Source organism: Erythrolamprus reginae, chromosome 2 (assembly GCF_031021105.1).
Source record: "Erythrolamprus reginae isolate rEryReg1 chromosome 2, rEryReg1.hap1, whole genome shotgun sequence".
NCBI lineage: Eukaryota > Metazoa > Chordata > Lepidosauria > Squamata > Dipsadidae > Erythrolamprus > Erythrolamprus reginae.
The window spans coordinates 118,811,326-118,826,802 of record NC_091951.1 but is presented as its reverse complement, the minus strand read 5'-3'; the positions used below and the strand labels follow the sequence as shown (position 1 = coordinate 118,826,802).

The following is a 15,477-nucleotide window of genomic DNA, read 5'->3' as shown; positions in this document are numbered from 1 at the left end:
GATAGCTTCATAAAAGGAAGCTTGGCCCAAATGGGGAGAAATATGGAGGGAAACACTCAGTTTTCAGAGATAGTTTGACGTAATATAACTGAAAATAAGGCTGGGAAATATCTTAATACAATTTGTAAGAATTTATATTTACCCTACGGGAGCATTAGAATTATCTTTTTGAAATATGAGTTATTTTTGTTTCCTTGGTCTGGCCCAGCTACACAACTATTGAGAACAGCTGTTCTTGCCAAGATCGCTATCACTAAATACGGTCTAGGAGAACTTGCCACAGCCAACATGCCATGGGCAACTCGCTGCAGCTAACTTGCCATGACCATCTCACTGCAACCAAATCACTGCGGGACAACTCATCAAGGCCAACTTGCTGCAGGACAAGAGTTACACTAATATTAAGAAATTGTGAAATAGAACCATAAAAATGTAAGACCAAAAACAGGGACAATATGAAATAGGAATGACAAATGTTTGATTATTTTAAATAATTAAATAGAATTGTTGAGTTGTCCTGCAGCAAGTTGGCCATGGTGAGTTGGCAGTGGTGCATTGGCTGTGACAAGTTACTTGTGGTAAGTTGCCCCATTCCGCACCCATACCATCCTAATGTCATTGGCTTTTTTGAGAATTGTGATGATTTATAAAAACTTGAAATGATTAAACTTTGTCTTGGTTACTATCTCTCAAATGTTCTATCTATCACAGAATGCAGAAGACAGTAGAGGCACTGAAAGCAAGAAAACTAAAGTGGAAGAAAAACCTTCTTCAGCACACAAGACTTCTAGTAATAGAGAGTGAGTAATTTTCCAAGCTATAGTACACAAGTGCATGGTATAAGCACATTCTTATGTATTCAGTTTCTAGTTTTCATTTCATCTAGGAATCTGGCAAATAATTTCTTTTTAAAAATTCAGTTGTATAGGAGTATTTGAACAAGCACCGATGCCAGGTTTAATTTCTTAAATATTTAATATTTCCATTGCAGTTTTTAAATCTTTGGAAGGTTATTTTTAAGAGATACTATTCCAAATATTGGTCATGTACATCTTTCTAGAGTAAAGAATACTTTATTTGGAGACAAAGTGCTTCCAGATGCTAGGATGCCTCTAGAACTTTTCATACCCTTTATTTTTTTTTTAATTTGTTTATTCTTATTTTTGAATTTCCCATTAGTCAAAGCTATTAAAATTTGTTGCAGAAAAATCAGTTTCCAGAAGCACACACAGTTGACTGATTCAGTTGGATTCGTTAATGTCTTTATATACAAGAATATAGATGAAGTAAATTTTACAATACCAATATAGATTCTTCTTCAAGCACTTACAAGTAGCAGAGAACAGTTAGTTTCATTTCAGCAGCAGAGTGAACTAAGTCACGCCCAGCAGAGTGAAGTAAGAGAGAGAGCAGAGTGAAGTAAGTTACGCCCAACCTTAAACTAAAGCTTTCAGTTTCGAATCTCTGCACAGACTCAGATGTGGTTAGTTCTCATTGGCTGACTTAGTTGCTATGCCTGTTCATTGGCTAATCTTGTTAACATGGCTCTCCCAGTTCATGAATATCTTAACAAAAGCTCTTGGGCAGTTTACAATATAACACATAAAAACACAATCAATTTATGTAAAAACATCAGTGCCGCATTTATATATTGATGATTACTTAATTTGATTTATAGGATCAAAGGTTTTTTTTGATGCTTTCTAAGCCTCCGCTGTTTTTCTGTTTCCTTACTATTTCACATTTGCATTCCTTTGTTTTATTCAAAATATTTGCTTCCATTTTGATTGTGACAGTTTGGGTTAGATGAAAAGATGTATTGCAGACTGATTTATATTGATTTATATTTGGAAAAGAATGGATTAGGACAAGGATTAGGGACTATGGAATCTTTTTGTGATTTTGGCATATTCGTAAGCTACTTAAAACCCACCTCTGCCGCCAGGCATGGGGGAATTGAGATACTCTTTCCCCCTAGGCCTTTACAATTTTATGCATGGTATGTCTGTACGTATGTTTGTTTTTTATATTAATGGGTTTTTAATCGTTTTTATTATTGGATTATTATTGTACGCTGTCTTATTATTGCTGTTAGCTGCCCCGAGTCTCCGGAGAGGGGCGACATACAAATCCAATAAATAATAACAATAATAATATTGTGGTTAGTTGCACAATCAGACAGATGTTTAGACTGGATTTGGCATTTTTATCCACTTGTTGAATTCTTCCTAAGGACCTGGATAAGCATTTTTGTTATTTTATGCTGTTAAAGGTATCATTGCAAGGTGTAAACTGTTTCAAGTAAACTTGCCTTTTGCAAATGTATATGACCTTGGGATATTTTAGCTATTCTTTTGCTCAATCTGAGGTAGCAATAGCAATAGCACTTAGACTTATATAATGCTTCATAGTGCTTTTACAGCACTATCTAAGTGATTTACAGAGTCAGCATATTGCCCCCAACAATCTGGTTCCTCATTTTACACACCTCAGAAGGATGGAAGGCTGAGTCAACCTTGAACTGGTGAGACTTGAACTGCCAAATTGCAGGCAGTCAGCAGTCAACAGAGGTAGATTGCAGTACTATACTCTAACCACTGTGCTACCTTGGCTCTTCTAACTCTTTCATTATCTTTCTCAAATATAATAGTTTGATAAAAAATAAGTTTATTGCTTGGAAGTTGATTGTGCAAAAGCAAAAAATACTTTCTTCATGTAATTAAGTACATCATCTTTCATTCTGTTTCCCATTTTATTTGGGGTGGACAGGTCTTCAAAACAAAGCACTGTTAAAGAGAAGGATCTTCTTCCATCTCCAGCCACAACCTCAGTTGTTGCAAAAGATCCAAAGCAAGAGCATGGATCTCGGAAAAGAACTATCAGTCAGTCTTCTTCCTTGAAATCAGGCAGTAATAAGGATAATAGCAGCACTAAAAGTAGCTCATCTAAGCAAAAGAAGACAGAAGGAAAGGCTTCAAATAACACTAAAGAAACAAAGGTAAAAACCCCCCCACCTTCAATTAGTGATTACAGTATAGCTTGTTTTGGGGATCTTTAAATCTTATGTGAAATTCAGCATATATAAACTTTGTTTTAAAAACTGCACTAAAACTCAGGCCTGCCACTAGCCCTTTTCCTAATACCAGAAGGCCTTACATAGTTGCCTCACAAATCATGCCTCTCTGTATGTCCATGTGATTTGGAATACTGCATCGTTTGAGTCCCTAAGTGGGTATAAATGTCCAAAGACCTCTTTCTTTCCTGAAGATGTTTGAGCTGAGTTTAAAGTGTTGGGGAACAAATCAGGTTTGTGTAAATAATATTGAGAGCTGGGCTAATTGACATGTGCCCAATTAATGTTGACATTCCTAAATAACCTTATATTTTCACTGTAGGGAAATAGTTAAATATTTAATCCAAGGATATACAGATGTGGACAAACATGTTGATAACCATCCAATTCCCATTCTCTCCACCCACCCATCCCCACCAAACTTGCCATGAAATAAATTCAAACATGCAGAATATGTTTTTGTCCATTTTCCAAATGCTACGGCCATTTTTTAGATGAAAAGTTCTGTTGGGGGAAAAACAGTTAATATTTTTGTCAAATATTTGCTGCATAGCCTTGCTCAATGTAAATTAGTATATCATTACAGAGACAGCAAAGCTTTATAATTCCAGGATTAAATGATGCCAAATAATTATTGTATTAACAATCTTCATGCAAATTATAATATTACAATTATTAAAATGTCATCTGCTTTCTGTTTTGAATTATTACGATTAACACCTTTGTCAAGTTAGATTTGTAGCAAACATAAATTTTGTGCTACATTTAATAGCCTGAACTTGGTTATTGCAATGCCTCTCCTTCTAAACAGTGTTTTAATTAACTCTATTTTCTTCTTTCCAAGGAAAAGGTTTTAAATAATTCTTCTAATTGTCCTTCTGCCTCCACCACAAGTTCTGATAGTTCAAAGTCCCGAAGAGCAAAACTAGTATTTGATGACAGGTGAGAACAAAGATGAAAAACAAATGCATGGTCTTGTTGCTAAAATGCATGCCTAAAATTACAGAAACTTGGGTATAGTTCATATTTTTTCAGTATTGGATTGTCGCACATTGTTTTTATTACTGTTGTTAGCCGCCCCGAGTCTGTGGAGAGGGGCGGCATACAAATCCAATAAAATGAAATGAAATGAATTTTTTTTTCATAAACTATACTATAGTTTGATCAAAGTTATAGGAGGATGTATGGTAGCCAAAAATTGAAATGATCTGTGAGCACTTTTTAAGATGAACACATTTCATAAGCATTCAAGAGCGTTCATCTGTAGTAGAAGGTTCTGAGAGGTTAAAATGCTCTGTTATTGTTTTATACTTGTTTAAAGTCCTGTTGTCAGATTTGTTCCATTAATTTGTTCCATGCCTTGTTTGTACTACAAAAAATCCAGAGGGTCATTCCAGTTTTATAGTGCTTCATTTTTGGGGTACCAATATAATAAAATATTGTTGCTTTGTTATCTTTTAAAAATTGCTGATGAATAAAGTTGTTCCCAGAAGCTGAATGGTATTTTGAGCTGACTTTCTAGCCTATAATACATCTGTGGAGATTCTCAGTCATCCAGATCATGGTTGTCCCAAAGGTGCTTTTTCAAGTGGCAATTGGACTTTCTGGTTTTTCTTTGAAGGAGCTTCTTTAGCTCAGCTGAAGAAAGTCCAGTTGCCTCTTGAAAAAGCACCTTTGGGATAACCATGACCTGGATGACTTGAGAATCTCCATAGATATATCCTAAGATCCCAAAGATGCTTTTTCTGACAAACTTGCCAAATTTGACCCAAATTTATTACTATATATTCAGCCTGAACACATTAATGACATTGCACACAGTTGAGTCAAAGCTCAATCTAGTATACCTGTTATTCATAGAGATGTACAGATGTACATCTGCTGTACCCAGGATCTAATGCTAAGCAACAATAGAGGAACATCTTCCATTTACATCACTATTCTAAAACAGCAGCCCCCAGCATTTTGGGCATCAGGGACTGCTTCCGTGGAGGAAGGTTTTCTGTAGATCAAAGGGCGCATGGTTTCATGTGCTGTCTGCATCCTGCAGATGGGGCTGGTTTCTGGCATGCCTCAGATCGGTTGGGGACCCCTTTTCTGAAAGCTCTGCATTATATCAGTGCAGATTGAAGAACAGTGAATATTACTAGATTGGAGTTAAGTCTTGGAGAAGATAAGAGGGTTTGTGATTGTTTGTTTGTTATGAAGGCAGAAAGATGACTATTTCATCACTAGTTTCTGTCACAGTATCCTAAATAGTATTAAAAATGTTTATTGCTCCTGGATCAGTATATAATTGTGCCACCCAAGGGAAGTTCTTCCGCATGCCAAATTAGTGACAATTTAGGCAAGCTTCTCCATTTCATTCCCTTTTTAAAATTCTATCTCAGTTAAATGTGATATTTAGCCCATTCCTAGTCCCTTCTGTTAAACTTTGCCACTTCATGGAAATTAGGAAGTGTGCCTTGTCTATGGCAGCCATTGTCCTGTGGAACACTGTTTACCCTGAGGTTCAGCAGGCTTCTGCCTTCCTAGCTTTCCAAAAAGTGTTGAAAACTTGAGCTTTTCCCAATATCTCTGAGGTGATGACTGCTGCTCCTTCGTTTAGTGCCAGGTTTTTTGTTTTTAAATGTTTATGGCTTAAATAGCTTTAATATGCCTTTTATGTTTTATTATGGATATTTTTTTATTTTATGGGAGCCACCCAGAGTTTGTTGCAAGATGGCTAGCTATATAAATATTCTCTGCACTCCATCCTCCAGTAGACACAAATAATGAAATAAGCAGAGCAACAAAGATGAGAAATGTTGTAATTTTACCATTTCATTTTATTTTGCAGAAGCTACTCAGCAGATCACTACTTGCAGGAAGCAAAGAAACTAAAACATAATGCTGATGCATTGGTAAGAAAAATGTATTGTCTACTGATTGAATCCTTTTAAGGTGAATACTTTGACTGTCATAAATCTCCATGTAAGACTTTTTTTTTTTTTTAGTCTGACAGGTTTGAAAAAGCTGTTTTTTACCTTGATGCTGTAGTTTCATTTATTGAATGTGGGAATGCATTGGAGAAAAATGCTCAGGAAGCCAAGTCCCCATTCCCTATGTATTCTGAAACTGTGGAGCTCATCAAGTAAGTTATATAGACAATCAATTAGTATAATTACATGAATCCCAGTGACCAGTTAGGTCCCGTCAACTAAACAATGTTGTTTGGCGGGACCCAGGGGAAGAGCCTTCTCTGTGGCGGCCCCGGCCCTTTGGAACCAACTGCCCCAGAGATTAGAATTGCCCCCACCCTCCTTGCCTTTCATAAGCTTCTTAAAACCCACCTCTGCCGTCAGGCATAGGGGAACTCAGATATTCTTTCCCCCTAGGCCTTACAATTTATGCATGGTATGTTTGTATGTATGTTTGGTTTTATAATAAGGTTTTTTTTAGTTGTTTAGTATTGGATTGTTACATGCTGTTCTTTATCACTGTTGTTAGCCGCCCCGAGTCTGCGGAGAGGGGCGGCATAAAAATCCAATTAATAATAATAATAATAATAATAATAATAATAATAATAATAATTTTTTTTTTAAAAAAAGGATAGGGACACGCTAGGCAATTGTACTCCTAATTGATATACTATTAATAGTTGGTTCTAAAAGTGTTCTTCAGTTGCCACCATTTGTTTATAAGACTTGTATGGCAGAGTTTTTTTGTACAATAATCCTGGATGGCTCACAGAAATAGCAATAAAAACTTAAGGAGTCAATCAAATCAACCTCAAAAACTCCCAAAGGCCCCCAAATAACCCTCCATTCAGTAGTATTTTCATTGACCAGGCTACAGCCTCATTCTAACTCAGCGCATGAAAGAATCAGTTCTTCCAAGGCCTTCTGGAAAGCAAGGAGAATAGGGGCCTGCTTTCTAAGCAGATGGCAATATTTAGGGCATCTGGAACAAATATGCCCACCTTCTCTGATATGGTACACTTTGAATTGCACCTGGGATGAAACTCGAGAGCAGTGAAGAAGTACAGGCAAACTACCCAGAATTTTGCATGTAGCTGCATTCCAGACCAGTTGTAACTTCTAGATTGTCTTCAGGTGAAGCCATGTAAATCGTGTTGTGAACCAACTGGGAAATGATTAGGAAGTAAATGATTGTATGCAAGGCCTTCTTGTCTAGGAATAGGTGCAGTTGCTGCATGAGATGAATCTGCCCCAAAGCTCCCACAGCTTGCTCCTTGAGCCTGCGCTATAGTCTAGAATGCCCCTACCCTAAATTGTGCACCAGCTCTATCCAAGGGAAAGCAGCCCCGCTGAGAGTTAAACATAGCACCAGATCTAAGGGGACCAAAACCCAGTCCCACTACACTTTCCTAGGTTAACTTGGATTTCATTCCTCCCATCCAAATTCTCACAGTATCTAAGCACTGAATCGATATCTTAATTCAATTGCCTTGCCAGCTATGAGTGGAGATGTATAACAGGATATGTTATTGGGTTTTTATTGTTTGTGGCCAAAGTAAGGTATTAAATCTTATATAGAAATATTTTGCAAGTGTTTGCAAAGCTAAATATCATTTTAAATACTTTCTTTACTCTTTGTACAATGTATTTTGCTATACTTGGCATGGTTTTAAGAAATGGGGAATACTCAGTATGCAAGCTCTTTGGGCAATGTATATTGTTAAAATAAAAGTGAAAAAGAGTTTTAAATGTATTATTTCTCTTATTTTTTTGATTGAAGGTACACTATGAAGCTAAAGAATTGCTCAGCACCAGATGCAACTGCTGCAGACAAAAGGCTAGCAGTACTATGGTATGTATTTAGAACTAAATTAGAAAGATGGGAGTAGCTAGAGGCAAAATGTATTTGGACAGAGTTCCATTTTGTGTGTGGTCAGATAAAGCCTATATTACTATAGAAGCAGCACAAACACTATTTAAAATAAATAATTATTTGCTTTATTATTATTATGAATAATAATAAAACAACAAAGTTTAATTGGATTTTAATACTTGCATTTCTTTTTAATCTTTACTGAAATTTAATTATTTCAATTTAAAAAAGCTATTTTTAAAAGAATTTCAGTAGAAGTGTAATTTCTACTTTAAAATAAATTAAAAGATAAGTGAGGATCTTTTATTAGCAAATTTCTAAAGTTGTAGCATTCTTCTTTTTATTAGTCTCAGATGCCAGTCACTCTTATATTTAAGACTTTTCAAGCTGAAGAAGGAAAGTGCGTTAAAATATTCCAAGACACTGACTGAACATTTGAAGGTAAAAACCTATGTTTTTAAAAAAAATATTTTCACCTGTAATTGGAAAAATTGTTTGTCTTTTTCTAAATATATGTTATCATTTATATATACTTCAGAAATAATACTTTTGGAAAATATATTGAGTCTCTAACTTAGTTATGCAGACATTTTTACACTTCATTTTAGTAGTAATTATGCCTAGTTTGACTTCCATTCTTACTCAAATTCTTCCTAGTGCTATTTCAAATCACTTCATGGATTGATTCATTTTGTTAGATTAGATTAGATTAGATTTATTGGATTTATATGCCGCCCCTCTCCGCAAACTCGGGGCGGCTCACAACAATAATAAAAAACAGCACAGTACATAATACCAAATCCAATGCCCACCAATCTAATTACAATTTAAAATTAGTAATCTCATAAAAACAGTATATATAAAAAACAGGCACACAGTCAATCAATCAACAAAACAACATGGGCAAGGGGGAGGTGTTTTAGTTCCCCCATGCCTGACGGCAGAGGTGGGTCTTAAGGAGTTTACGAAAGGCAGGGAGGGTGGGGGCAATCCTAATCTCAGGGGGGAGCTGGTTCCAGAGGGTCGGGGCCCCCACAGAGAAGGCTCTTCCCCTGGGTCCCGCCAGACGACATTGTTTAGTCGACGGGACCCGGAGAAGGCCAACTCTGTGGGACCTAACCGGTCGCTGGGATTCGTGCGGCAGGAGGCGGTCCCGAAGATATTCTGGTCCGGTGCCATGAAGGGCTTTATAGGTCATAACCAACACTTTGAATTGTGACCGGAAACTGATCGGCAACCAGTGCAGACTGCGGAGTGTTGGAGTGATATGGGCATACTTGGAGAAGCCCATAATTGCTCTCGCAGCTGCATTCTGCACGATCTGAAGTTTCCGAATACTTTTCAAAGGTAGCCCCATGTAGAGAGCGTTACAGTAGTCGAGCCTCGAGCCTGTTGTTGTTTAACATATAGTATTGAATTTGTATTCATTTTGAAATTTGTGGGTTTTTTCCTAAACAGAATTCCTATAACAATTCTCAAGCCCCATCACCTGGTATGGGAAGGTAAGCATTTATGTAATGCATTATTGTGTCTTTTGTACGAAGGCATTAATTAAACAGTGAAAACATGAAATGGATATCTGAAATTCCAACTTTTCTGTTTTCTCCAGATAGATTCAAACTTCTTCTGCCTAATTTTCACAAATAAAGGGGAAGGGTATTTTATCATCTACCAGAGCAGTAGTAGTATCATTATAACACTAACAATATCACTGAACACTTATAAGCAGTTTGGTTTGTTTGTATAAGAAGAGATTGTACTCATGGGACCCAATCAATTCATTTTTCAGAATAAACATAAACGCACACATACGTGTTTGTGTGTTTGAAAAATTAGATGGACAGAAATTGTATGCTGCCTGTCTCTCAAGTATCCCGGTCTGCACAAAATAATCAAAGAAATTACAATTAAACATAAAAAATAATATATAAAAACAAGGAATGCTTAGTACTCTCTACATTCAGTCACCCCATTAGAAAGGGTGTTTAAAGGAGGTTTAATAGTGGATGCTACCTGTGTTTCTAGTGTAGCTACTATATAATTCAGGGTACAAATATTGAAACTGTATTTCTATAGTTAATAGCAGAATGCAGGTTTTGAATTATGTAAATTTATAGGAGTTTTGTAGCTTTGCAAGTGTTAGTAAAGTTTTCTGTTTTACAAGTGTTAGTAAAGAAAGTTTCCTCTTTTCCTCTTTTAATTTTTAGCAAACCTGTCAGTATGCCATCTCCAGTTTCACCAAAATTGTCTCCAGGGAATTCAGGAAATTACTCGTCAGGGTCAACTAACCCTTCAGGGAGTGCTTCTTCAGTTACTATTCCACAGAGGATACATCAGATGGCAGCCAGCTACGTCCAGGTTACTTCCAACTTTCTGTATGCCACTGAAATTTGGGACCAAGCAGATCAGCTTGCCAGAGAACAAAAGGGTAAGATTGTATTGCATTAATACTCTGAGGGAGTTGACTTTTTTCACATTAAAAAAAGAAAGGAAAGAAAGGAAGGAAGGAAGGAAGAAAGCATTGTTGTTGCTGTGTCAATTAAAGCAATAAAGCTTTCCTATATTTTCCAATTTCTTTTCAGATGATAGTTTTATAAAAGCTAACAAGGCAAATGACTTTCATCAATTTGTTTTTGGAAACAGTCTTTTTCAATCTGATTATTTTTTTTCTTTTCTTTTTTCTATAGAATTTTTTGCAGAACTGGACAAAGTTATGGGTCCTCTGATCTTTAATGCAAGTATTATGACAGATCTGGTACATTACACCCGACAGGGGTTACATTGGTTGCGTTTGGATGCCAAGTGATAACTGGATTGAAATAAGAGGCTTGCTGCCTCTGGTTTTTTTTCAACACTGTGTCATACAAAAATAAATAAGGAAGACTGCCATAATGAAAGCAAAGAAAGTGAAATCAAAGAGAAAGGAACACTTTCCTGTGTCTCCCAGCATCATGTGTGTAAGAACCTCCAAACATTGTGTTAATGAACTTTTTCAGCTGACCCCATTTTAAAACAAAATATTTAAAAATAGTTTTAACTCTGCAATGTTTTAATGTAAGATGAATTCACTGATTTGCAATTGGATTGGAATTCTAATAATGATGCCTAACAAATCTGTTTTAAAACTTATTTATTTTAATTTGTTTTTAAAAGCTGTGTTTTGGGGCTGGTTTTAAACTTAGCTGTTTTTCCTATGAATTTTACCTAATCAAGTACTTAGTGAAGATTAAATGTAGACACTTTATTTAAGTATTTTGTGAGCTTTGTTATTCTGTAATGTCTTGTGATGGTGGAGCTTGTAAGAGAAAGTCAGGGTTGATAGATTTTTAAAGTGTAGACACACACATTTTCCTGCATATTTAAGTCAACCCTTAATGATGGCCACAGTTTTATTGATGTGCTAAGTTCCAAGATTATAACTTCACAATCAATTAAATCATTGGAAGTCAAAATATTCAAGTATTTGTATGGCAAATCAGTTTCGAAACACATGTCTTAACACTAATAATCTCAGCACATTACAAAATATTGCATTTAATGCAATATTTAATGTGATGCGAGTCACAATAGACTTCAGTTGGTATAAAATAGGAATGGTTTCAGATGGACAATTTCCTATGTTGGTGCAGCCTCTTTTATTTCCTAACTTGTAATTGTTAGACACCAAAGCTTCTAACAGTAGTAATTCCTTATGTGAAACTGATGTGCTTCATCAGAAAACACCTTGTGTGACAAACATCGGTCTTTGTCAGAATTATGTAATGGACAAGAAGGGGTAGAGAATAGACCTGTGAATTACAGGGACATTTTAAACTGTTCAGTCCAATTAATTTGAAATTTTGCTTTTATTCCATTGTGTGGCACATTCATTAATGTTAAATGTTTGTGATGGGAACAGTTTATTTAGTTATAATGAAATAACTGTGATCAGCAAGAATCATGCATGGAAATCTGCTTTAAGGTTAATAAGCAAGGTACCTTTTCATAGAAGGTGCTTATTTGATTAAAAGAAAAAAAAATACTGCTTTAGCATCCCTATCATGTCTGGTGTGCCTTATGCCTTTTTAGATGAAGATTTTAAATACTGTTTACAAGACATTTTACACTTAGGACCTGGTATCCAGTCAGTCTCCAGCAGTAAAATTATACTTCCTTTTCCTAATTCTAGTGGCTGTCATTTGTTGACAATTCATGTTGCTTGTGCTTTAGAGTCAGACTCTAAACTTTTTCGTTGTGGAATTGTGATATGCTGCTTTGCCTACCCTTGTTCCTAAAACCCACCCAGATGTGAACATGCATGTTCAAGAAAACAATTGCACTAAAATTATGTCTAGCTGTATAGCTATGTGCCAAAATGATGGCGAGTTTTGAAAGAAGGATAGACTCAATTAGTATTGCAGTATCTTTGGGACAGTGAAAGTTCAGTAGCTTCATAAATGATAACAACTAAAGAATAGTTTGTATATTCATAGAGATTTGTATCCTGATGGGATACATGGTTTCTTTTATACCCTGATACTTCGAATCTGTTATATTGAAGTTGCTAATCACTTGGTTTGTATTCAAAGTCATTAAAGCTCACAATTGCACCCTGCAGCACAAGAATGAGTTGTGAGAGCAGAAGAAAAATAATGTAGGCACAACCATATAGCATTTTTGTTTATACAAAAAAAAATATTGTGGTTTTGCCATGTAAGTGATTGAATTATCACTGTAAATTTACTATGTGGAAAAATCACGTCAGCTAAACAATAAGGGGAAAACCCATATGTTTATACGAAATTGCAACATACTAGTGTTCCACATACTTGTGTTCCTTTCAGTCAGTGTGAGCAGCTGTCTTGGAGAAGGGTTTTTTTTAATCCCTCCCTTAACAAGCAATTTATAGTATTTACCCTCAACATAGAGATTAAATAAATAAATATTTTTAGCGGGCTTTCAGTATTTATTTCATGTGAGCTGCTTGAGTAAAAATACCAATTGTGAAAAGCAATTTTAAAATATATGCATTTTCATAAACCATAGATTCAAGAGGAAGAGCACAGATTCTTGCTAGCGTCAAATAATAAATAGCTAATTTTCCAAGACTAATTTTCCTGCTAATATCAAAAGTCAACATCCTTGACATTTGAAAGTGCCTGACACATTTATTATAGTAAAATCTTTACATTATCCCAATGTGGATTATAGGCGCTCTTCTTATAAGGTGCTGCAATGATCATTTGACTAGTTTGCTTCCTTTTGTATCCATTTAACATAGACTAGCAGTAAGAAAATGTCTTTTTTATCTATTGTTTTTAAAACTAGAATAGTATATATATCAGAATGATTTTTTATATATCTCCAGATACTTCCTAAGTGTTTGTCTCTTTATTAATTTAGCAAGGCTTCTCTAGGTTTAAATTTAGACTTAAGCTGCAATGAATTACCTGTTGCAATAGCTGTTTCGTGGATGAAAGTCTTATTTGGGTGTCCTAAATAAACGTGATTGTTTATTCATAATAAATTGTTCGTTTTCAAATTTAAGGATCATTCGAATTTTCAAGCAATTGAAATAAAAATATCAACTTTTGAAATACCACCTAACTTAAGAATTCAGTTGTCTCAGGAGTGCATGAGTAATTTGCCAAAGTTCATTGTTAAGTGCAAGGACGTAATAAACTTAAAGTTCAAAGGCAAGTGACTTTCCTTAACCTGCCTTTTATTGAGTTGGACTTAATCTGTATTGAACTCATTGTGTGTACATCTTGACCACTAACAGGAATTGTTCGATTATTTTCGTTTGAAAACTCTGGAATATTATATATTATCGAGTCCATGACTGAGTATTAACACATATCAGTGTTTTAATATATCCCAGTGATATATTATAAGATGTAATACTTTACACCTGAAGAAGCAAAATGAATTGCTTCGTTGGACACATAATTTCAATCTCTCCTCCCCCCTCCCCCCCTCCCCCCAAAAGTCTTGCTGAGTTTTAGAAGAACAATTCATGAATGGTAGGATGAAATCCATTAGAGGTCTTGAAATGCTTTGCCAGATTGTTGGCAGTGAATTTTTCCGACTGTATTAGACTGAGAGGTTATAAAAGTTTCATTTTGGGCGTTAGGAATAGGTTAGAAAACAATTGGCATATTCCATTCTAAAATGAAGTTCTGATGACAAATTTAGTCTAGGACCCAGTGACTTTGTACAGATATGGCTACTTCCTTTTGGATCTTAAATGAACATCCAGAGTATTAGACTAAATGACCCCAAAGCATTCAAATACAATTTAAGTCTCTTATCTGTAAAGAAGAGCAAAATGGTTGTAGACCTTTTGTTGACAGTATGCAATTTGTAATATACGTATTTCTAATGCTATATGCTATATGCAGAAATAGATGAAATTAAGCCTGTTCAAAATGTATTGTTATCTGTGTTAGATTATAGTACATCTAACTACATCACAATATTTACTGAGTGTTGAGCCATCTGCATTTTGATGGTGGTGATAAATTTCACATTTTATGCAGGAATGCTTTGAGTTTCTTTTAAATTGTTGAAGCTTGATTACTATGATTTTATACAAAACAACTCATGTAAGAGTGTTATGAAGCAAGGGCAGCCATTTGGAGCCAATATGTATATGTGCTTGCCAAAGGCAAGTAAGTGACAGCTGCAGCGGAAAACTCTATAATTTGCCATATTTGGCAGTTTATAGGAAATGCTAACTTTGCTATGTATAATTCCTTATCCTGTAATCAATTCTGCAGTATTTTTATTAAAATGGTTTAAACAGGCTTGAGCAAATCAAGTTGAATACCTTTAACTAATGGAAGGAGAAAGCAACCTCCAAATCATAGGATAAGAGTCTTGAATAGCAAATATTTCATAAATATTTGGGTTAAGGACATAATTATTTTAAATTGAGCAGAAAGCAGTATTTTGGGAAATTTGAGTTTCCAATGGTTCAACAGTATACTTTATTAGTGAACACAATTATGCAACTTCATTTTCCCACCCACCCCAGGCTGTAACAAACACAGCTTAGATGTACAATACAACGTGTGATGATCAGTTTTATTCTTTTAGATAAGTTCTTGTATTTATGGCATTTTATAATAGCATATGGGAGATAAATTACTAATAAATCTCAGTGGAGTGAGGCTATTCTGGAAATGCAAGCATTTTCACGAAATGCGTTCATGCCCTCTACATTTATTGATTGATCCAAGTTCTGAACAAATTCCGTTCATTTGTGCCACCGCTTCCACTAAGAAACTTGTTGAACTCGCTGAAATGTTGGCTTTGCTTCTTGGTTCTGTTTCAAAACTTATTGGCAAAGTATTTTGTTTCTGATAATGTGACAGCCAAAATAGAATTGATGTTGGCATAAATCATTCTCTCTCTCTCTTAGTGAATAGATACCATCAAAACTGCAGCCACTATCCCATGATGATTACATTCAGATACCTGAAAATGTGGCTGCACAGTCCAGGCATAGTCTCTGCAAGCACATTTGTATCAAACTCCCCTTTTAAATGGTTTTAAGAAGTTTTGTATATGGAGGATAAAGTGCTTATATA

General features: G+C 35.4%; 1 protein-coding gene across 4 annotated transcripts in view; it reads left to right on the top strand.

Moving 5' to 3' along the window:
• Positions 1–11,358, top strand: part of AFF4 (ALF transcription elongation factor 4) — a 56,310-nt gene extending 44,952 nt beyond the window's left edge. For all 4 annotated transcript variants that reach the window (XM_070739323.1, XM_070739324.1, XM_070739326.1 and 1 more), the window contains 10 exons: positions 712–800; positions 2,770–2,998; positions 3,918–4,015; positions 5,913–5,976; positions 6,070–6,206; positions 7,814–7,885; positions 8,254–8,347; positions 9,365–9,408; positions 10,114–10,334; positions 10,594–11,358. In XM_070739323.1, the coding sequence (XP_070595424.1) occupies positions 712–800; positions 2,770–2,998; positions 3,918–4,015; positions 5,913–5,976; positions 6,070–6,206; positions 7,814–7,885; positions 8,254–8,347; positions 9,365–9,408; positions 10,114–10,334; positions 10,594–10,712 (1,167 nt within the window). In that variant the 3' untranslated portion in view covers positions 10,713–11,358. The remainder of the gene's footprint in view (positions 1–711; positions 801–2,769; positions 2,999–3,917; positions 4,016–5,912; positions 5,977–6,069; positions 6,207–7,813; positions 7,886–8,253; positions 8,348–9,364; positions 9,409–10,113; positions 10,335–10,593) is intronic.
• The last annotated feature ends 4,119 nt before the right edge of the window (positions 11,359–15,477 follow it).